At 43.8% G+C, this 22851-nt stretch overlaps 2 protein-coding genes across 13 annotated transcripts in view; one reads left to right on the top strand and one right to left on the bottom strand.

The window, feature by feature from the left end:
• Positions 1-3576, top strand: part of maptb (microtubule-associated protein tau b) — a 29558-nt gene extending 25982 nt beyond the window's left edge. For 7 of the 8 annotated variants that reach the window (XM_027026724.2, XM_027026723.2, XM_027026721.2 and 4 more), the window contains one exon: positions 363-3576. In XM_027026724.2, the coding sequence (XP_026882525.2) occupies positions 363-575 (213 nt within the window). In that variant the 3' untranslated portion in view covers positions 576-3576. The remainder of the gene's footprint in view (positions 1-362) is intronic. The other variant, XM_027026725.2, reaches the window with a different exon arrangement.
• A 435-nt stretch (positions 3577-4011) lies between these two features.
• Positions 4012-22851, bottom strand: part of kansl1b (KAT8 regulatory NSL complex subunit 1b) — a 48302-nt gene continuing 29462 nt past the window's right edge. For 3 of the 5 annotated variants that reach the window (XM_027026732.2, XM_027026731.2, XM_027026730.2), the window contains 13 exons: positions 14505-14646; positions 13971-14066; positions 13386-13498; positions 12948-13119; positions 10803-10971; positions 9358-9552; positions 8678-8845; positions 8141-8280; positions 7911-8032; positions 7700-7757; positions 7425-7537; positions 6970-7228; positions 4012-6534 (listed from right to left, as the gene is read on the bottom strand). In XM_027026732.2, the coding sequence (XP_026882533.2) occupies positions 6298-6534; positions 6970-7228; positions 7425-7537; positions 7700-7757; positions 7911-8032; positions 8141-8280; positions 8678-8845; positions 9358-9552; positions 10803-10971; positions 12948-13119; positions 13386-13498; positions 13971-14066; positions 14505-14646 (1984 nt within the window). In that variant the 3' untranslated portion in view covers positions 4012-6297. The remainder of the gene's footprint in view (positions 6535-6969; positions 7229-7424; positions 7538-7699; positions 7758-7910; positions 8033-8140; positions 8281-8677; positions 8846-9357; positions 9553-10802; positions 10972-12947; positions 13120-13385; positions 13499-13970; positions 14067-14504; positions 14647-22851) is intronic. The other 2 variants (XM_027026734.2, XM_027026733.2) reach the window with 2 other exon arrangements.

Genomic DNA, 22851 nt, shown 5'->3' with positions numbered 1-22851 from the left:
CAGAAAGATTCAAGTATCTCCTGTCTACACACAGTCACAGGGTCAGTCTACATAACAAGGACATATTCATTAGGAAATAAACAACAAAAACTGATTCTGGTTCAGCTTTGTACTATACGATACTGTTCACATTTATAGAGACTCTATAAATGTGGTTCAAATGCATTTTATTTTTCTAATTATAAAGCCTGACCATTTTGACCAGATCTCTCAGCATGATCCTGACAGTGAGAACAGAACAGAAAGCATTCACTTCTTCCGACATCTGTGTTCAGTGGTTTTAAACTTTGTTAATCCTTTGTCCTGTTTGCTGGTTGATTTTGTACTTCTCCAACCTCTGCACCGCCCTGTCCTCCTGTTAGATTGAGAGCCACAAGCTGATGTTCAGGGAGCAGGCCAGGGCGCGCACCGACCACGGTGCCGAGATCGTGGTCAAGTCCCCGGGCGCGTCCGCCGAAGGCTCCCCTGGCCTCAGCAAGGTGTCTTCCTCCGGCAGCATCAACATGACAGAATCTCCGCAGCTCTCCACGCTAGCCGACCAAGTCTCCGCCTCCCTCGCCAAGCAAGGCCTGTGATTCAACCCCACCCCCACAACTACACACGGGAATTATAGCAAGGGAGGAAGACCAAAAAAAATTTAAAAAATTTAAAAAAATAAAACCAAAAAGAAAGTTTGTCAGTCTTTAAAAAAAAAAAAAAAAAAAAAAAAGGGTAAAAAAAGCGCTTGATGGATTGCCACAGTGAAGATATATAAATTTTGGCTCATGACAGCTGGGGATACATAATTAATTACATTATTGGCTTGATATCTCTGATTAATTGAACTGAATTTGTTGCTGTATTGATCCATGTGGTGATTTACAGCACTAGGAAGTCCATCTACAAGGTTAAGAATTTTAATTTGTATTTATGAAATGCCACCTTGGCCTCGCTTTCTGTTGCTGTCTCTGCTTTGTTGCCTTATTGTGAATGCTTTTTTTTTTTTTTTTTTTTTTTTTTTTTTAACCTTTCATTTATTTTCTCCATATTCCTGTCTTTAATTTGACATCAACCAGAAGAGAACTGATTTTTGTGAATTATATTAATGCAAAGAAAATAACATACTCACCGGAATAGAACTGCAAGGGTTTAATAAGATGATCCTTCTTTTTCGTTAAGGACGAGTAAAGTGAGGTGCTGAGTTGTCTGTCTGTACTTAACCCCGACTTGAAGAAAGGCTGTAATTCAGTGGAATCCTAACAGCCACATCTTAATGACGCTTGTCCATACTGTGATGCTAAAGGGACTTCCTGTACCTTGGTATTTTATATGCAAGGTGCTGTGCAGTTGACAGTCCAGCATATCTGGGAATATCTGGTTCAAAAATAAGTAAATAAATAAATATTCCTAATGGCCTAACTAGTGAACAGATTTCTGAGTTGGCAAAAAAAAAATGCCCAAAAGAAATTAAAATACATACAAATAAAACAACTGACAGAAACCTGTATAAAGTGCTCCTCTTGTACACTGGTCTAAAGATTCCTGCCAACTATATGGAAGTTCAAGACCTGTTGTAATAGAATAGTAGAAAGATTGTTCAAATTCTTGGTTGTCACCAAATTTTAATATGTACATTTACTAACGATTACCTAGAAAATGGGAAAACAGGGTATGGCTCCACACTCCACATGCACCATGTCTCCTCATAGCCCTACACTGAATGCACCAGTGTTTAAAAATCATGGCTTGGGTCTGCTGTTTTTGCATATACTCATATGGGATTTAACTGTGGGAGATCGTCCACCTCTCTGACACAAGGTACTGTGCAATCACCTGCCTCCTGAAACAACCAGGCCCTCTCATAAATGTGTCGTTCCGCCCCAGTAGCTCCCTGTGGGAGACACTCTGTTCCAAAGAATGTGTGAATGGACGTGTGCAGGTGACCAGACCTCAAAATTGTTCTATATGAAAGAAAACAATTTATCACATTGGATTGTCACTCTCCAGAGAAAGAATATATGCCTTGATGACTAATCTGTTGTGGTTAAAGGCCAGGAAACACATTAAATTTATACACTCAACAGGCCTGGTGAGAAAGGTAGTTTGTTAGTTTAAGAAGTGCCTCCCTCTGCCTCATTGACTAACATTTCAGACAAATGTAAATAGCAATCGTGGGAAATGAACGCCCATCTGGGAGAAAAAAAGATGCAACAGCAAATAAGAATGCCCTTTTCTTCCAAATAGTTGCTAGAATCTGCTGCATTATCTGGCCGATCATATAGTGTGGCGTAATGCCAGTTTTCTGTGGATTTGGAGAAACTTTAGTCTTTGTTGATCAAACACACTGGCGCTTCTACAACATAGACTCCTGGCACACAGCTTTGCAAGATTTTAGATTGTTTTTGATCATCCAGTCACCCACCTGATCCTCCCCACCCACCTGTCCAATACCAAAATCCTGCTTAGTTTAACTTGCACAAGAGTTTGCCTCCTCAAACACTACTGGAATCAAAATATTACCATGGGGGCAGGGGGGGTTAATTATTATTATTTTTTAAATCCACACACTGCACAAAATCCAAGCTGCACATTTCGTAATAGCATTTGTGGATGTGAGATGTAACATGTGAGATGTAACATGTGAGAAAACACCATTGTCACTCACTCGATATTGATTATGCCCTTTTTTTTTTTTTATCTTCAGTGCACCTCAGCCTTTTCCTTTTGATATTTACAAAAACAAATAAATAAAATGTAAAAAAAAAAAACCCCAGAAAACTATGAACTTAGTTGGAGCTGCCTCTTATCCACAGATGTTTCACACTCCTAACTGCAACATACAAATTCAGAAAATGTAGAAAACCCAAAGGTAAAACATGTTGGAGGGCAAACTGTCTGCCCATTTCCTGTAGCTTTTTCCTAACACTGATGAATCATACTACAGCTGATGAGATCAGCACTCAACCCAACCTGAGAAGGCTGGGAAACTGCTCCACGGTCAGTTGGCATGAAGCAGCAGCTGTGCTGATCATATATTGGATTCCTCTTGTTCAAATTGATATTGCTCACATGTTTGGACTGGAATTGATGCATATATGAAACCATTTGAAATATAATCCAAGCTGGCTCTAGGCAACAACAGACCTGTTCGGAGACAGTTCATGGCTCATGTCTTGTTGAGTCAGGGACCATTTTCCTAACCAAGATCGCTGAGAACAGATGGGGAAACCTGGTCCTGGATCAGCACTCTTGCTGCCGAATGCTTTATGATGTGGTTTCTGACCCCAAAGTCCTTCAACCTGCTCAGTGTACTGCTTGCTTAAAGGAGACTGGAGAAGTTCAAAAGGGGCATTGAAAAACAAACTTCTAGGAATGAAGGTTCTGATTTAAACTGTTGTTTGTCTTGTCAAAAAATTAAAATCCTGCAATTTCTCAATAGGAAAAGATGTAATCCGTTTCAGCCATCCATAAATACCGTATACTCTGCAGTTCTACAGTCGTGCGCGTTATCGTAGTTGTGTTTTATCAGTTGATTTACACTCATACACATAGATGTAAACGTGGATTTGGAAATAAAAGTCGGTATTATTAAACTGCTCTCGTGTACTTTGTGTTGTCTATGTACAGGCTGATCATTGCGTGTCTGGGACAGTATATCCACCTGACGCGAGCGCCGTTTGTTGCTGACTTTAGTATCAACTCAGCATTTGTATCATGTAGCCATGTTTTATACATTAGTACAAGTTTTGCCTCGTGCAAAACCTGTCCAGCAGTGCCAGTAAAAAAGCTGTACCACCACCAGGAATGAAATAAAGTCTCTTCTGTTTTTGTTAAATAATTTCTTCATGAGAGGGGGAGGAACCACTGAGCGTTAACTATTCCATTATGGTTTATGAAGAATAAAAGGTCAGCATGAAATAGCCCCTTCAGTTCCATTGCCCTTGTAAACTGCACCTGCTCACATGGGTTCAGAATTCTTCCATTGTGCGGTATGATGTGTGAAGGGCACAAGAAGCAGGAGAGAGACTGGCGTACAATATAATTCACTTTTAATTTTGAGAAGCACAAATGCTGCCTGTCAGATTGGCCAATTATTCATACACTTTTTTTTCCTTTTTTTATATTTTAATTTTTTTTTAATTATTTTGCCTCTGTGTAAAGAAAAAGTGTTAAATATTTTTGTACGTGTCTTCTCCCTATACAATCAGGACAGCTACAGCCTCAACAACAAACACAGTAAAGAATCAAACAATGTATTTACAAAATATACTCTTTTGTACAAACTATTACATGCTAAAGGATATACCAGACTCGCCAAACCCCCATTCACCACACTGGAAATTCATAGTATGAAAATAACCCACACAATACAATATTGGCTTCTGAAACCTAATCAAACTAATACACATCAAGTCTGCCTGGTGGGTGTACAGAACCCCAAGCACACAAACAGACCATCAATGATATTTGGGAACTGACCAGGGGAAAACTCAATAAAAATGCAGTAGTAGATAGTCTGTTTACATCGCCAGCACACTGTACATATTCCACCTCTCAACTAATGGATTCTAATGTGACACTTGGATAATGAAACAGAAGGGGGGGAAAAAAGAATTGACACGCCGGATTTACAATATCCATAATATTGTGTAGACAGTGACCCCCTCACAACTCCTCCGATTATGTCCCCAGATGGCTTCACGCATGCACATTATCTTCTCGTACTCGAGTCAGACTGAGCTGTCCAGTGGCTGGAATTTAAACAGAAGCCATATAAGCCCAAGTCAGACAGAGCTGACCAGGTGAGAAAGTGAAATTTGAAAAGAAAAAAAAAAAACCCCACAACACCCTAGTCATGGCATTCTTGCTTACTAGCTGACTTGGTAGTGTTCACTAAAATCAAGAGAGGTGGTGAGGATGACGTGAGATGGTCAGGCCTGGATGAGTTGCGCCTGTCCTCCAGAACAGCCCACATCAAAGGCAGCGTGGCAACGCTGAGCGTAGGAGACAACTCCTGCTGCTGGACTGCACACGACGCTTCATCAGCTATGGCCCAGAGGAACAAGCTGCAACTCTAATGAGAGGGGCAGGAAACACTGGACATCCTTGATGGCCAATAATATATAAGAAAAGGAGGGGGACTTGACAAGAAGAGAGAGAATTTCCCCTTCATCTCTACAATATCAGTGGCATCATTATCCAACTTAAACATGATTCCAGTTTAAGTGCTCCAAGAGCTTAACTCAAATTTTGTGGAATGATGAACAGAACAGTGCTAAGCAGAGTGCAAGTTTAGACAAAAGCAAGTTAAGCTAAGCAATGATCTTTGACCCCCCCCCCCCCCCATATTTCAAGGCAGAAGGTTTACAAAACGAGCAACATAAGTGCTTAACCCTCTCTCTCTCTCTCTCTCATGTAGAGAACGCATGAAGTGGGAAGAAGCAGTTAAATAATCCTTACTGCCTGTGATTCAAACAGGTCAGTGTGCTCATCTGGGATCAGTTTTGCAAGACCTGATAATTATGGTTACATAAAACATGGCTGCCCCTGAAAGAACACAAAACTGTAGATGCACACAGGAATAGGGCACCAGCGCCAACAAATTAAGAGTGGCTACTGAAACTTCACAAGCACCCAACAATGTGGAAGGAAAGAAATTAGCAACGTAACATCAGGATAACTATTAATGAACTATAAAGCTGGCCCCATATATTAGAGATGATAAATTGATAAAATAATGATTTACGGTAGGGAAGAGAACGTAATGAAGTGCTAAACAATGATAAACAAAGGGGAAAGGCATGGCCTTGTCTTGTGTGTGCGTGTTTTACTCCCCGTGAAGTTGAGTTACTCAGTGGGGGTGCAACTATGTCAATATAATAGGGACCTGGTGGTTTAAATACAACCAGTACAATCGCTTCAGTTTGTGCTAGACAAGTGCGCATGAGTGATTCAGGACAAGGAGTCTCTGCTTTCCACTGTGGTTAAATCGCTTTTTTAAACACTCCTCCACCACCTACCACGTGTTTATTTCCTGTGGGGGTAAAAAAAAAAAAGAAGAAAAAAAAAACCAAACAAACAAAAGAAACCAAAAACAAAACAAAGGAGGTCTCTACATATCCATACAATTCACTAAAAACTGTGAAAGTAGTAACTGATGTTTGAATATCAAACAACAGGAATTTATTCTATTTTGTGTGTGTATATATATATTTTATATAATTTTTTGATGATGTACTTCTTGTGTTTATGAAAGCTGGTGGAGGTGGGAGTCTGAGTTAAGCCAAATAGTTTTTGTTTGTTTCCTTTGTCCAGTCTTCATCGCTGAGCATGTTTGTGTGGGGTGGCTTTCTGCTTGCTGCTGTCTTCAGCAAGGGGTGAAGGAGGACCAGCATCTGACTCGGACTTGGACGAGCCAGTCTTGCAGCCGGAGACGCGTCGCATGGCTCGGCAGGGGCGCTCACTAGCAGGGCTGCTCTGGTCCTCCTGCTCCAGCACTGGGTCCACAACCAGGGGGAAGTACCTCCTCTCCCATGGCTGCACTGGCTGCAGAACCCGTAGCAGAAAGACGCGACAGAGTGAGCAACTGAACTTGGGCCAATAGAAAACAAATACTATTTTTGTCATGCCTTAACCTTATGAGTCCTGGACAACTACTGCATATTTGGTAACTAGCAGCACCCAATAACTAGAAATATCTTTGAAAACAAACTACTTGGTGAAATGTGTGATGTCCTTGCATGAGGACAGCAGGTAACATTTAAAAATTCCAGTCTCCTAGGAGGCATCAAGGTCTCCCACCTACTGAACACATGTAGGAGTTGAATATGGCTAAATGTGTGCAGTGAGGCTAAATGTGCGTGGTAGGGTATTTGGAGCTACTCATACTCAAATGAAGCGGACTTGAGATGCATCCCTGAGGCACTACATAGTCTCCTAAAGTATTGGCTGTTGCATGCTGTTCTAAGAGAATTAACAGCAGGAGCCTACCATCTCATCATAGACGGTGTCTGGGGTGGAGCAGCGGGTGTCCTCATTGGACAGCAGACGGTGAGAGTCTCTAGGAGCAGGGGTGTGCAGGCCAGGGAGCATGAGTAGCTCTGGGCTCACAGGGCTGGAGGGCGAGGCCGCAGAGCTGTAGTCCTGCAGCAGGTGGAAGTGTGCAGTGTCTGGGGAGGAGGGCTGTGGCGTGGAGGGGTTGGTGCCACCCAGCAGCGGGGTGGTCCGCCCATCCACAGACTTGTACGACCTGGCACAACACAGGAGAAAACTGTTAAGTCACTCTTGCTGTTCTAGGTTGCTTCTTCTACTTGCACTATAACGACTGCTTTACATATAAATGTGTGAATGTACAATTTCACAGGCTTGGACACCAAGTGCAACTTTGCATGTTTTAAGCAGTAAATGGCGGAAATAGCCAAGCGCTATATTGAAGAATCACACACCGACTTCCCCTCCTCTTAGCAACAGCACTGGCTGTCCAACTCCAGCGCGAGCGCTCCTGCTCTTCATATGGGAGGTGCAACTGGGCAAACACTGCATCAGAGAGATCCTCAATCTAAGGGAGGTGAGAGAGGAGAGGTTAAAAGTTTCCAATGGTCACATTAGCAGATCAAGCTTCAGACACATCATTTAAAAATTACATATATAAAATAGTTTAAATGGACTAATGGCCAACTGAATATCAGGCACAACTTAAAAGAAAATTAAAGATCCATACTTCCACAGAGTCATCCTCTTCAGAGATCTTTTTTGCAATGATGTCAACCTCTCTCCAACTAAATGTGTACACACACACACACACACACACACACACACACACACACACACACACACACACACACACAAATGGAGCATATAGATTTGATCATTTCTCATACCAATGCAAAGCTGTGAGTGAAAGGTTTAAGTGCCATGAGTGAGAGTCTAACCTTGGCGTAATGATCTCTTTATACTGCAGTTTCTCCACTCTGGTGGTGGCTGCCACAGACATGGGGATGACGATGTTGTTGATGTCAAATGAACTCTCTCCTCTTCTTCTGCGAATTGGCTGCTGGAAGACGCAAAGTAGGGCTCAGTGACTAGGAAGAACTTCAAAAGTCATGCAACACATAGGAAGAACAGAAACAAAAGACACATGCGCACGCGCATACACGGTTACCGGGGTGGTATTGTTGAAGCTGCAGGGCGTGGGGCTCTCGAAGGAGGAGAGCTGTCTGACCAGTGGACTGTGGCTGGGATTGTTGAAGCTGGGCAGGGACGGGCTCGGGCTGCTCGCCTCCACGTACACCTTCAGAGCATCTGTACATGGACAAGGGAGAGAGAGGGAGAGAGAGAGAGAGAGAGAGAGAGACAGACAGACAGAGTGAGGTGGGGACAGGGTGAAAGACAGACAGGGATTTTTTGGGGGGGGGGGTGAGTTAATGACGGTGTTTATGAGTGGAAAGAAAAAAACAGATAAACCACAAAATGGCAGGCAGTGAAAAAGTTGGGTAATATGCTGATCTAACATGAACGTCTATACGTGAAAATCCTAAGCACAAACATTTAAATGAAAGACGTAATGAAAGGCATGTCAACAAGTGAGCAAATCAATGACCATGTTCTAAGAGGAAAACATGTCCTGTAAAAATGCAACAGCATTCCTGGGAAGCACAGTCAGAAAGGGGTGAGCGGGTGGAGACGCGGGAGCACGCACTGTCAGCACGGTCGAGCGAGCGCTCGCGGGGTCTCTTGCGGCTGTGACTCTTGTCATAAATGCTGTGGCTGCTGCGCTCAGGACGGCAATGCTGACGCGATTCTCCATCATTCTGGGGAAGCTGCTGACGGAGCAGTTTATCTGACCAAACCTTGTGATGCGACAACCCTGAGAGAGAGAGAGAGAGAGAGAGAGAGAGAGAGAGGGGGGGAAATGCTTATAATTAGCATTTCTTATTAAACAATCAAATATAAACTGTTGTCTCTACCCTACTGTGCTGACTAAGATGTAAATCTAACAGCAGTGGCTCTGGGTCTAGACTTAGCTGTTTGGTCATTACAACATGTGGGTAAGTCACTGTTACTCAAGCCCAGGCAAGAGCTGCAGCTGACTAAACGCCCCCATATCAATCACTCAAACGCACTCACACCTCGGTGGTAGACATTCAGCTCAGACTCAGCTCTTTACAAAAGGTCAAGTATAATTTTCCTCATCAACAACTTGCCTAATAGATGTGGGGGAAAAAAATTACATTTTAGTACTAGGTCACTACAGTTCACTTTAAAACGGCGGATTATAGACGGGTGGCCGGCAATCAGACAGCTGGACAGCTCTTATGGCAGCTCAATTGTCAGGCAGGCTGATTGGCTTAGCTGTGCCGTGGTGGTACGATGACTTACGGACTGTGGAGAGGAGTGAATTAGCCAGTTTATGCTTCTCTTTGGAGGAAGAGGACGATGAAGAATCAGGGAGACGGCTACTCAGGGAGAGCCTGTGTTTGAGCGAGAGCTTCTTGATGGGTTTGATCTGCTCCAGCGGACGGCTCTGCCAGTGACACTTCAACACACGCTGCAAGTGCAGACTCATTCCCACATCTGAGAGAGAGAGAGAGATTTATTTTAGATTCAACCACAATGAAAAAATGAGTACCTGAATGATTTCCCCCCCTTCTGCAAACCTTTCAGTTCATATTAATTGCAATTGTTAGCACTGTGAGCAAACAGTACTTCCCCAGGAATAAACATCTTTCTCCGATAGCAAAGCCTAAATTTAGTGACTGCTGGTCCACCAGATGGCAGCAGAGTAACACTTTGCGGGTCCTGCAAGGCTAAAGCCCAGTGGAGTTTCCCTTCCTCTCATCTTCCCTGATTGAGTTTCACTCGTGTAACACAGCCTCTCCTGAAACCATTACACACAATGGCAGCGGCAGAGAGAACAGAGCTTATACCACTGAAGCAATAAGGGCTTCTCTCAAAGAGGCTGAACAAAGAATGCTGCCCTTCTTAAAAGCACTGATCTGGGGTCAGACTATTACAAAATTTTAAGTTAGGATACAAGTGAGGGAGTGACTGCAGTACAGATTACGACAGAAACAACAGTGACAATCGTCATCACTTCTTTCTTTAACGAATCCAGACATTGCTAAACTAGAAACAGATTCAGGGAAGAAGGGAGGGAGCAAGGGACAAAAGGGTTAGACTATATTTGAAAATGGTTTAGAAACAATCAGGATCAGAAAGTCCAATTTTAGTAAACCAATGTACCGTCAGTAATGTTCTCTTAAATTAAGCCAGAAAGAGTCAGCCAAACACTGATCTGGGTTCAGTTTGGCACTGCAGTTTAAACTGGATTCAGTCAGGTTTCATGTTTGGTTGGCTGACTGCAATACAGCAGTCTGTGTGAATGGTGTCTGCACTGAGCAGGGTGCAGTTTGCAGGCTATTTTAGGAGGTGCAACAGCAGCGGTGGAATAATTAACAGTCAGGAAACCAAGGGCCCACAATAACTGTGACTATCGTTGAGCTGAGGATACGTGGGGCCATACAAAAAGAGATGGAGCAAAGGAGGGGCGGGGGGCTTTTCTGCAGAATTACATGCAGCAGCTGGCTAGAGACTAAAGAATACCAAAAGAAAAAACATGCAATGAAACCAGAGTGTCAGAATGAATGAAGGGCAGGAGACTGATTGCTGTAGCAATACAGCAAGACATTCAAAATCACAACCCTTAGGTGATGAGTAGATTTTTTCTTTTAACCGTCCTTTCACCCAGATGAGGTAGGCTGTGTTAGGTGTCCAACCTGTCAAATGAAGTCTGATCCAAGTAGTGTCTGCTGCTGGTTGCTTACCATCAGCAAAGGAGAGAATGGGGTGCACACATGGGTCAAACTGTGCCAGTCTGTCCAGCAGAGGGAGCTGGTATTGAGCATCTGCTGCAGGAGCCAGAGAACGCCCACAGCACATCACACACTGACCATTGACTTCACAGCCAGACCGGGGCCCACCCAGTTTCTGAGCCTACAGACAGACAGATAGGGAGAGAGATTGAGAGAGACAGGGAAGGATGCAAAAGGGTTAGAACCAACTAAGCTTACCATGGTATTTGAAAAATGGGGAGGATACCACCACACAGACTTTACTCTGCTCCATGCCATCAGTTATGTACTAGGTTTACTACTATCTCCATCACCATGTTATGTTCTCCCACAGAACCTCTCACCTTGTTCTCACTCCATTCCTGCCCCCACGCGCACACAGACACAGTACAAAGCGTACTCGCTCCATCCGTCTCTCGCTTTCACAAGCCACCGAAAACGCAGCCTCGTTTGCTTACTAGACCCAGAGTTGGAGTAGGTGACCTAGCTGACAGCATTTTGCATGTGGCTCGTATCCTAGTATGCACTCGCTCAATTCATTAACCTCAATCCTGATGAGTGAGTGGGGGGGGGGGGGGGGGGGGGGGGAAGAAAAAAAAAAAGAAAAAGAGCTAGTTCTAACAGGTTGCTACAGGCAACCGTGGATCATCTACTCGAGCCTATTCAAATTGGGTTATTCAGTAATCCTGCCGTCATACAGCAAAGAGAGACAGTAAACGTGTGGACAGGCAGGCACAGACAGCTCTCCCCCATGTGTGACAGGCTGATGACGGAAGTATGATCCAATTGCACACAAGCTGCAAGCAGTTTCTACAAGCCCTTATGCATGACCATGAGGCAACTTGGATCTTCAAGGCTACCATGATCTACTCTAACAATAAATCACATCCATCAGCGTCCAGCCTCATTTCACTTTGAAGTGAGGGTTTATGATTATTCCCTCGGCATCTACATACATAGCAGCACCACGCATCACTTTGGTTGCAACCAGCTATACTTTTTACATGTTTGATCCCTTATCCACACTAATTTACCAGGCCTGTTGTTATTCTTAACCAGGCAGAGCTGGAGATTGTGCTTATTGTTTTATTGGCTGCTTTAGCATGCTGGCTAACAGTATGGGAAGGATTTTGGGTTACCAGGGCTGATCTGGGGTCAGACAGAGAGGGGCTGATCTGGGGTCAGACAGAGAGGGGCAGATTGGTCACAGCAAGGCATCATCTTTGAGCACAATTTGAGCTTGCATTCTGTAATGTGCGTTTTTGGACAGAACTACAATGTACACATACCCTGGGCTAAACAGATAGATGAATATAGCAAGACAACAGAGTGCCAATAATCTGTGATTCTAGAAAAGAGCTATGACAATCCACGATTAACACAAAGATGACTATACTCTTTGATACTCCGTAATCAGACTAACACTTCCCTGAGATTTACTTAACTGGATTAAATCAAATACATTTAAGTTTTTAATTGTATAAATGATGGAAGACATGAAAGGCAAACCATAATCACCATACCAGCACTGGGTATTGGGTGAGGTCTCATGTACAGGCCCTGGTTGGGACACCTGAGGAACAGCCCCAGACTAGGAATGCTGATGCATCATTGTCTCTGCATCAACACGTAAACCTTGTCTACCATAAAGATTTACTGCATCCATCTACAACAACCCAAATCTAATGCATCCCAAGGGTGTTTGTGGAAATGTAGGGGCATTATATTTCTCAAACTGTACAACGTCCAAGTAGCACATATGAAAAGTGAAACAAAAGGGCAACTTTAGTGCTGCCACACTCCCCCAGAATTCTGCAGTGGCAGCTTGCCCAGATCCCCTGAAGTAGTGATTCTCCTAAAACACCACGCACGCGCACACACAACCACACAGCTATCTGGTAGATGCAAGCTCTGCAGGAATAGCAGGTCCCATGGTTAAAATTCCTGTTCTAGTGATTAGGGAATCTGCTTGGCTGTACTGTGCACATCTGACCAGCACAGACACTTACAAGCACACATGCCCCTATGAACCAAGCTTCGTCGAAAGCAGACAATACAAATACCAAGGCATCTGTGCACGCCCCTCTCTCGCACATGCAGCACCACTTTCTGGCCTACCTTGCGGTTGAGGTTGGTTATGGAGCAGGGCTGGAGTAGGCGGCGTCTCTTGCAGGAGAGAAGTGGCCGAGTGCGTGCTGCCACACAGCTGCTGCCTGGGGTTGAGGGAGGTGCAGGGACGGAGGAGAGATGCTCCTCTGGGGTTGGGCTGTCTGAGGAACCGGCTCGCAAACTGGCCGTGGAGAAGGCACATTAATACAGGATCCCCATTTCAAAACAGCAACAATAACAACTGAAAGTTCAGAAACAATAATAGAGATGATGACAGAAGTAACAGCACGTGTTTATAAGATAACGCAAGTCATTACCATGTTTTGCTCAATAAATAAATAGAATAACAAGAAGAATGTATTGTGGTGATGTTTTTCCTGGTATTTAATTAAACAAGGGAACCACAGTCACACATATAAAGCTGGTTTACTGCTTCCCTTCTCCTACCTGTTGATGACGCCATTAACCTGCCGGACAGGTCGGAAGCCTTTCCTCAGGCTCGTATCCATGGAGATCTCATGGGACAACACACATCCTTCTGTCCCAGCAGCATCATGCACCTGAGGGGGGGGGGGGGGGAAACGGGGGAGAGAACAACAAAAACCCATTTTGGTTCTCCCCATGGAGACTCAACATAAACCCCTCTTCCAAAATCCTCTCTTGGTTTAGCCCCAAACTGCTGAATGGTGCTGGTGGAATTCCACTGCTGGAGTGAATGGATCAGAAAGGTCAGCTGCCCTCAACATACCAAAAAAACAAAACAAAGACTGCAAGTGTTTTTTACACCTCCGCCTTCCCTTCCCAACTACATCCAAACCCCTCCGGGCACTCAGGGTCCTTTACAGAGAAGAGGGAAGGGGTGGCATTTGAGGCAAAGTGCCTAAGCTGCCACAGTGAGCTCCTCCCCTCAGCAGAAGTCATCAAATTCACACACAAAATGTAAAGGATTGTCTTTTTTTTTTTTTTTTATCCTCTCTATTGTTACAGTGTCTGGACGTCTGCGTGTTAGCTGAGTGTGTAAGTCTGCTGCACCTGCAGGGCAGGGAAGCTGATGGTCCCAGTTTTTGATGCGGCTCCCTCTTCTACTGCTGCCTCACACACTGAGCTCTCCCCCAGCACAACATGGCCCTGCACAGAAATGAGTGAGACTGATGAGAGATGTGTTAAAAGGGTCTAACAGGCATGTTAGTAATTCAAACCTCAGACAAATCACATTTTAAATATGGTATATGAGTGCTTGTGAGTAAGTAGTAGCAGTTTTCCAAAGGACAGGTTCCACTGAACAAAAGAACATAGTTATCACATTAGGAAGTTAAACTACAGGGTTGAGGGGACCACATTTCACATGGCTTCAGTTCAGCCTTAATGATCAAAGTCCTCATGCTTGTGTGGTGATAGGTGTGTGCACACGTGGCAGGTCGGGGTAAGGAGAGTCTGAACATGCAACAAAATCAGGAAGCAGTTTCTGTTGTGTGAGTGAGATGTGGAACTATTTCAACATGCATGTTAGACAAATGTGTGCACACGTGAGGTGATTGCGCACGCACATGCATGGTTGTTACAGACCTTGTTAGCACGGATCTGGCGGTAGATGTCTGTCTGTTGGCGAATTCGGTACTCTAGGTCAGACACATGGGCCTGCAGCCAGTTCCAGTGACTGATGATGGCAGCGCGATCTACAGCATAACGGCCCTCGGCTCTCCTCCAGCTACAGAGATAAAGACAGACAGACAAACGGAGAGAGAGGTTTAGTGAGGGTTTGTGTGCTTGGCCTGAAACACCGACTGCAGCTTATTAACCAGCATGCACAGCCATACTGTACCTTTGCTGCCACACCACAAGTGCTCAAAAGATTGCGTGTATTACATCATTTACACACACACACACACACAGACAGAGAGAGAGAGAGAGAGAGAGAGAGAGAGAGAGAGAGAGAGAGAGAGAGAGAGAGAGAGAGAGAGAGAGAGAGAGAGAGAGAGAGAGAGAGAGAGAGAGAGAGAGAGAGAGAGAGAGAGAGAGAAAGGGGGAGAGAAGGAGAGAGAGGGAGAGACACACACACACACACAGACCAAGAAACTAAAGGGCAACATCCAGGGGGGGGGGGGGGTGCCCCTCCAAAAAAAGACAAAACTGAAAATGCAAGAGGCCAGGGAAACAAACACACTCCTCTTACATAACCTCCCTTTTCCTCCCAGATGGTCAGATAGCTGTTGAGGACGACGACACAGTCCTGCAAGCTTGAGATTCCACTCAGAGCAGCAGTGCATGGCTTCAAAAGAGACAACACAGACCTACAAAACACTTTTTGAAATCTCTCTCCCCCCCTCTCCAGGACATCGATCAATACACCAGGTTCAGGCTAAACTAGCTTCTCCAATCATTCCTGAGATTTCTCTTGTATTTCACGGTGTGCTATTGGTGCAGCAAAACACAGCAAAATATTTGCTCTGGGTGAACAATGGAACAGGAGGAAGTGACATTTAATTCCAATCTAATCACGACTGAAGGCAGTCTTGGACACAGGATGTAACGCTGCATCTATTACTTCCCCGGCCAAGGCTAGAAAAGGTGCTCCAACCAGTCTATGATTAACTCGGATAAGACGCAACACCTACATCTGTAAGGGGACCTGTAACAGGACAAGGGTGAACTTAGTCGTAGCGACAAGTGTGCTGCCAAACCTGGTCAGACACACAGAATATGGAAGATGTACAGTAGGCATGATAGGGGAGGTGCCGCATTGTTACCTTCACACAGTCTTTAGGGCGGCGTCATGAGGCATGCCAGATCACTGTCTGCAGTGACTAACAGCAGGACCAGGCCAGTCATGACGTACAGCAACATACAGGCAGCCGTTCTCCAGTCACAGACTCTCGCTTCTCTCTCTCCTGTAGAGGTTTCTACCACTCCCCACTCCCCCCCAACTTCCTGGCTGATTTAAATGAATTTATTAAATATTTTTTTAATTCCCCTCTTTTCCCGGAGCTGAAAATTATCAGTTCAGAATTATTCCACATAGGCTGGGAGTGGGGGAGGGGTAGAGTAGCAGTACACAGGATCAGCCACCAGAGGCAGCATAAGAATGCACAGATGTGCATAAGATGAAAAACTGGAGTTTGGCTCAGAGGTGCGTGATTGTGCGTATGTATACAGATTTGCCCCGTCATTATCCACTACGGGAAGAAAACTGCCAAGGGACTGAATGACTCAAAGAATAAGTGTGTGCATGCACGCACTCCCATGCGAAAAGGAGCAAGTTTGAGAGTAAAAGTAAGCAAGCTTGTGAATGCACATGAGTGAGGGGGGGAGGCATGTGAAAGATGAATTTTAAGAGGAGGTGAGTGCACCTCAGTGTTGAATAAGAGCAGACGGTCCCAGCAGAGTGAGTATGCGCATCACAGTGTGTGCGAGCACACATCACTGCTTTTCAGCCAGGAACAGGAAGACCTCACAGGAAGTAGGAAGGAGGCAGGAAGTGGCCAAACTCACTCACTTTCTCTTTATAAAGCTCACACACACACACCCCTGCATAAACCTTGGTTTCAAAACACATGACGTACATGCTAGTGATGGCAAAACTGCAAACAAGTGTTGCCTTTTATCTGGGAAATCGCTCACCTACGATTTCGTTATGAACAAGTTATGTACGCAAGTAACTTCATACAAGTATACTTCAAAGTATCATTCCAAGCTTTTTATAATTTTCCTTTTATCCAATATCTAAGCACAGATCACAGCTGGTTCACACAGGACTGGGTTTAGAGAACACAGCAGCATGTATCTACAGAATATGGCCTACCCCTTGTACCAAAAGAGTTTAATGTCAGAGCAAACCAACTCGAAACTTGGCCTGTTTATTCAAGCAGCATGAACGCAGCAGTTTAAACCCTCTGATAAGCACATCATTCCAATGGCAGTGGGATAAATCATAGGGAGGCAGGATGAGGGACAAGAATGATGTGTTAAATGCTTCAAACAGTCAAGATAGTGGTTGGAGTTTCAGTCAAAATCACCTTTCAAAAATGGAGAGTGCGCAGCTATTTAAACTAAGCCGGCGTGAAAGAGCTCAGGACATTAAGATATATGGCTGCTATTGGTACAGCATCGTTATACCCATCAAAGCATAATCCAATCTGTTGATCACAGCACACGTGGTCATGCTGCTTAAAAGCTGCTCTGCTTTCACACACAGACTAATCATGTTAATAAAATAAGAGGGGCTGGTTCACAAAGGCTGATGACGGAGCAGGCAGCGCAGCAGTTTGGGACATCACGCCAGTCCTTTTCTTATACTGTCTTTTTTCAGTGCAATGGTGTGTGTGTGTACTTCACCTCCAGATTTAACTGGCTATTCATTAACTGGCCAAGACAATCAACAGACCATCATGAGAAAACAATCTAAACACACAGTGTCATCAGGTTAAAGGTAATGCTGCTACTTCTATGGAAAAAACTGAATCCTTAACTCTGCAACCGATCTATGTATAGGATCAAACAGGCAAAAAACCCAGCAGCAAACAGAAAGAACGGGCCAAACTGCGGTTCTCTGCTCTTGTTCTATGTACATGTGAGGATCATTCTGTGATTACTACAAAGATTACAGTAATAGACCCTCGCTGACCCAGAGGAGGCAGAGCAGAGGGGGGACTGGAGATCCTCAAGTTGCTGTACTGTATATTAAATTTCCACCGGCTTAGGCTCTGCCCTGCATCAAAACCTTTCTTTCTTTCTTAATTTATTCAAAGAGCATTCCAGCTAAACTGCATTTACATCCTGATGGTCTGTCACTAAAGTAGTTTCAATAAAGGAATACAAACATACCAACAAAAAACACACCTTCCAACGTGCAAAAAGCCATCTTGAGACAAAATGTACTTAAAATACATTGTTTACATCAACTTTCAGATAACGCCCACCAAGACAGAAGCCACAAAAAAAAAGCACAACCCCTGTGCACGGCAGATGAACATGTGGCTGACTCCTGCCATGCTAAACGGAGGTCACATTAACTCTGAGTCTGCTGCAGCATGCTGGAAGTTAAAAGCTTCATCTGATGGCGGAGAACGAGCGAGCATGATACAGAAAGAAAGTGCACAGATTTGTACAGCTAATACACAAATAAAGGGAGAAAAGCTATTTTTTTGCTATTCTACAGGCTCTCAATCTCCAACTCATTTTTATGTGCACTGCATGTAATGTTTTGATGGGCCCTCATGCAGAGTTCCCCTCTGAGTCACTCTCTCACACACACACAGGAAATGACAGAACAATGCAGTGAAGAAAAATAAAAACACAGGAAATCAAGTCTGTGATGACCTGTAAGGGAATACTGGACGCATCAAAGCAAGGAGAATGGCACAAGTAGAGCCCCACACCCATACACCAATAGATCATTATAGCTAAAGCTCAAGTAAACAGCTGGTGGGTATTTACTGATAAAAGACGAGGCAAAGAAATAAGTAATACACTACTAGCCAATTACAGCCCCCAGGCACAAGGCTCTTCTCCAAGCGTGTGCACATGCATGCATGTTGGTGCGTAAGAGCACGCTATGACACTGTGCTGACTGCAGAACCAGGCAGACAGAGCAGCTCCTCTGCTGCCTGGCAAACATAGCATGGGCGGAGTCTGAAGAACAAAAGAGGACAGACTCTCAGAGATGCACAGAAAGATCACATGACTCGTGGGGGGTTGGGGTGGCATAGGAGGAGCTAGGAAAAAATGGGAGTGAAGGAGAGAGAGATGGAGCACAAAAGTGAGTGGGCGAGTGCAAGAGAGAGGGCGAGAGAGAGCAAGCAAGCAGTAAAAGTAGAGGACTACGTTGGGCAGTGAGATTTTCTCCCCAAGTGAAATCAAAGCCAATCTTTAAATATCAGGTCAACAATCAGCATCCCTTTGGAGAATTTAATAGCATATGACAGACAAATGTCCTCTAATACAATACTCATTTAGTTATCTGGGTCAACATTCCTCATCCTTTGCTTTCACGTTTACAGTCCACTGTGTGCTGTGCACGTTCATTTAGGGATAGTACACTGAGGGGATGATGCACACGTGAGTTTTATCATAAGAGTCTGGCATTTCAGTGCATCGGCTGGCTTATTCCGTGGGTCTCGTACAGACACGCACGCAGTGTAAGCAGCCCTACTCCTCTCTTCCTAACTGGTCACATTTTGGTGAGTGAGAACATTTCCACACCCCTCCTTTTAAGATCACAGGACTACACAAGCACCCCCCCCCCCCCAACAGTCTCTCTCTCACACCCCCAGCCCCACCCCCACCCCAAAAGAGCAGTAAAATTAGCTTTTTGGTCACTGTCTGGGAAGATAAGGCTTTACCCTGGTAAATAAACCCAGTCACCAGGCTGTATGCGTTGTAGGTTTGGGGATGGCTTGTGCTGATAGGGACATGCCTGGGACCCTCGATAACACACTTGTTTCTCTATGAGTTGACACCATTTGGAACACACACCACAAAAATTAAATGTATGCTACATGGCAGGTAGTGGCTGAGCTGGCATGATTCCAGCCCATTAAGATCCACTCCTTAAAAAAAAAACAAAAAAAAAAACAAGCAGCTCACTCCCCCCACTTGTAATAAAGACTAGAATCTAATAGCACATACAAAGGTTCAAATCTAATGTTTTTGTAAGCAAGGTAGCTTTACTAAGTCAGGTTGAAAGGTCAGGCTACATCCATAAAACATTTGACTTTCCCCCATGAAGATCCATATTTAGCAACCTCATAAGCTACAGGCTTCACAACACTCTCCACTCAGTGTGAAGGGGTCTGACACCACCCAGACATGTCCTGTCAGACAGACTTCCCAGACACTCACAGAGCAGAAACCTAGGACAACTAAAGGACAAAATATGCATGTGCGCACACACTCAAACTCACAGTCCATGCTCATGCAGGCTTCAACATAAACAATGGCCTGGAGCCAGAAAAAAAATATGTTGGGCAAGTTGACTGGTAGAAACATGGTCTGACAGCCACTGACCAATCAGTCAGTCATGAGCCAGTTCACTTGTGATTCTAAATGGCTAGTTTCTCAAGAATGCTAGAATAGCTGTATTTCACATTTATTAAATAATACTTAACTACATAACCAGCTAGGATGGTAACCAAAATAACCTGCTGAAACTAGTAGCTTACTTTAAAGGCTGAGTGGCAAGTACTAAACATCATATGGTGTTAGGCTTCATTCTCTCTCTCTGAACATCAGAAGACAGTGTTGGGCTTCATTCTCTCACCGAGATGAAAACACTCATCCACATTTTGTTATGGCTCTCTGCATGTCATTGAATATGCTGACGTGCCATTATAACGTTAGTGTAGTAACATGCTGAAACGTCAAACAACTTCCAAAATATAACAGATGTTTGTAGATGCAATAGCGTAGTTGAAATTGACCAAAAGTGACATTTCAACCATTTGCTCTATTTAAAAAAAAACCCCACACACAACAGATTTTAAAAATCTACATTTGAGCATTGTGTCCACGGGTCACAAACCAATACAGAAAGGGATATTGCTATAGGTTTATTTAGATATGTATATTTCAGCATAAGTATCAAACATTTTCTTGACATGAGACAGGAAATAATAAAACTACCAGGGACTTGCAGTGCATGAAGCTTCTGTCTCTAGCTATGTCTATGTAGTCAGTACAGTAGCCACCACTTTTGTAGTTTTGTTTAAAATGTATTTAAAGTCATAATTCAGAGAAATGTGACAAAGATGCTTTACCCATAACTTACAATACAGTGCTATTAAAATTTTAAAAAAGTATGCTACTTGCATTACTGACACTAGAACTCCCAAAATTCCATATGCCATCAGGCCATAATCCATTGGGTGCATATTTGCAAAATGTGCTCAGGATGCTAGGGGTTGGAATTGTAGGCTAACTGTAGCTCACATAGCTTGCATACTCTCCCATTTTGGTCAGTATGTGGCAAAAATAAAAGTGCAAATCACTATGCAGCTGAGCTGTGATCTGCCGATGTTGCCACGTGGTTGTTGAATTATTAGTTCATTTCAGCTAGACCTACATTTCATTTGTCAATCAACACGTGTGGCCATGTCTGACTCCAGTCTATCAAGCAGTGCATTCAGTGTCGTGGCTGAGGCCCATGTGAGAACTCGCGAGGTTAGCGCTGTCCCCAACCCGCTCCACAAAGTTCAAACATCTGTTTTCTTAAACAATTCAATTATATAATTGACTTTTGAAAATGTGACCGCAGTAAATTCCAACAAAATTACTTTGAACGCAGGAATATCAGTGTTGATTAAATTTAGATCCAAATCAGAAATCAAAAGGTGAACAACATTGTGCAGGTCAAGAAACAAAAACGTGATGCTCTCATTTGACACGTCATAGCAACAGGAAAAAAGTGACTAGCTGTCATTAAACTCTGCACTGTACAGTTAAGGCGCACATTTGATTTCTAAAAGCCAGGGTGAGAACTGGTTACTTTGTGAACACTATGAAATGCAGACAGGTGCCACTGGACCAAACAGTTGGTGAGTGCATGTTTGAGAGAAAGACAGAGAGAGTGAGATATTGAAAACGAGTGTACATGTATTAAAAGAAATCAACTAGGAGTGTCTAAGGGTATTTAATCATACAAAAGGGTGAAGGACTTCTGAAGTGAAGAAACAAGCGTGCACATCCACATCTGAGATTATTTTCTCTTCATTACAACAGTGAATACATTGTTTAAAAAAAGTTAAAGATGCTGTATGTCACAAAATGGCTACAAGTACCCTATTAGGGCAAGTATAACTGTAGCAGAATAAATGCTAAAACAGAGTGGTCACTATGGCATATGATGTGCCAATCAGAGTTGAATTAGGTCATCACAACCAGAACAGGGTGAGTGTGCCCAAAAAGGAAGAGTCTTCAGACACACAGATACACAAAGGCAAACGAGAGAGAGATGGAGCGCATGTGTGGTTTAAACAGCTTCAGACCACTGAACAGCAGAACGGGACGTGATGCACTCTTCAACTTGCCTGTCTCCGACTCCACAAGCACAACTCCAGAACTGCAACAGCAGCGCCACAGATGATAAAAGCATTTCACTGGCAGTTATACCATGTATGACTATGCACGTGAAAAACTTTGAACCTTTGATAAAACCACATCGACCACATGCTCCACCCTCCACCCTACCAGTCCTGGAGCACCACTGCACAGACCAGCATAGTCAAACGGTCTGGGCAAAGATATGCCACCACTTCAGCTGACCCCAGTACAGAGGCGCCTACTAGTAATCAGTCTGGCAGTGTGAAGTGCCTTTACTCGCTGAATGTACACTGAAGAGAGACAACGAAATGGCCTCAGTCGTTTCAGTACAAAATACCAGAATGTATAGATGGCTATTCTGAGACTCATTATAAAGCCTGTAGATATTTAAAAGCAGTAATCGTTCATTTATTTGTTAGTGTTATAGGTATCGGTTGCACTGACACTCATTCATGTCCAACAAAGCTTGAATGTAAGCTTGTACAGTGTGACCAGCGGAAACCAGACAATACGACGCATCACTTTTGACAACTCCCTTCTGAAACATGACAGCCAAAAAGTCAAAACCATGTCATGAACAGCACACAATTGAAGAGGCGTGATGCAACAGGTCTAAAAGGCAATTCGGGGGGGCGGCAAACAGATGTCTAGGCATACAGCTTCACACTCCTGAGATGAAAGCAGTCACTTTCAGAAGGGGGTAAAAGACTAAGGGTCTCATTCTGGGCATCACCACGTGGTAATGCTTTTGATGGGACAGAATCAGGATAATGCCTCATCATTAGCATCATAATGATTCTCAGGTCAAGATAGAATTTGATTTTTGATATTTCCTCTTTAAATTTTGATCTTACATAACTTTAAATTGCAGCCTAGAAGG

The sequence above is a fragment of the Electrophorus electricus genome, chromosome 4 (genome assembly GCF_013358815.1).
Source record: "Electrophorus electricus isolate fEleEle1 chromosome 4, fEleEle1.pri, whole genome shotgun sequence".
Lineage (NCBI taxonomy): Eukaryota > Metazoa > Chordata > Actinopteri > Gymnotiformes > Gymnotidae > Electrophorus > Electrophorus electricus.
The sequence above is the reverse complement of the archived record's forward strand: the minus strand, read 5'-3'. Positions and strand labels throughout refer to the sequence as shown.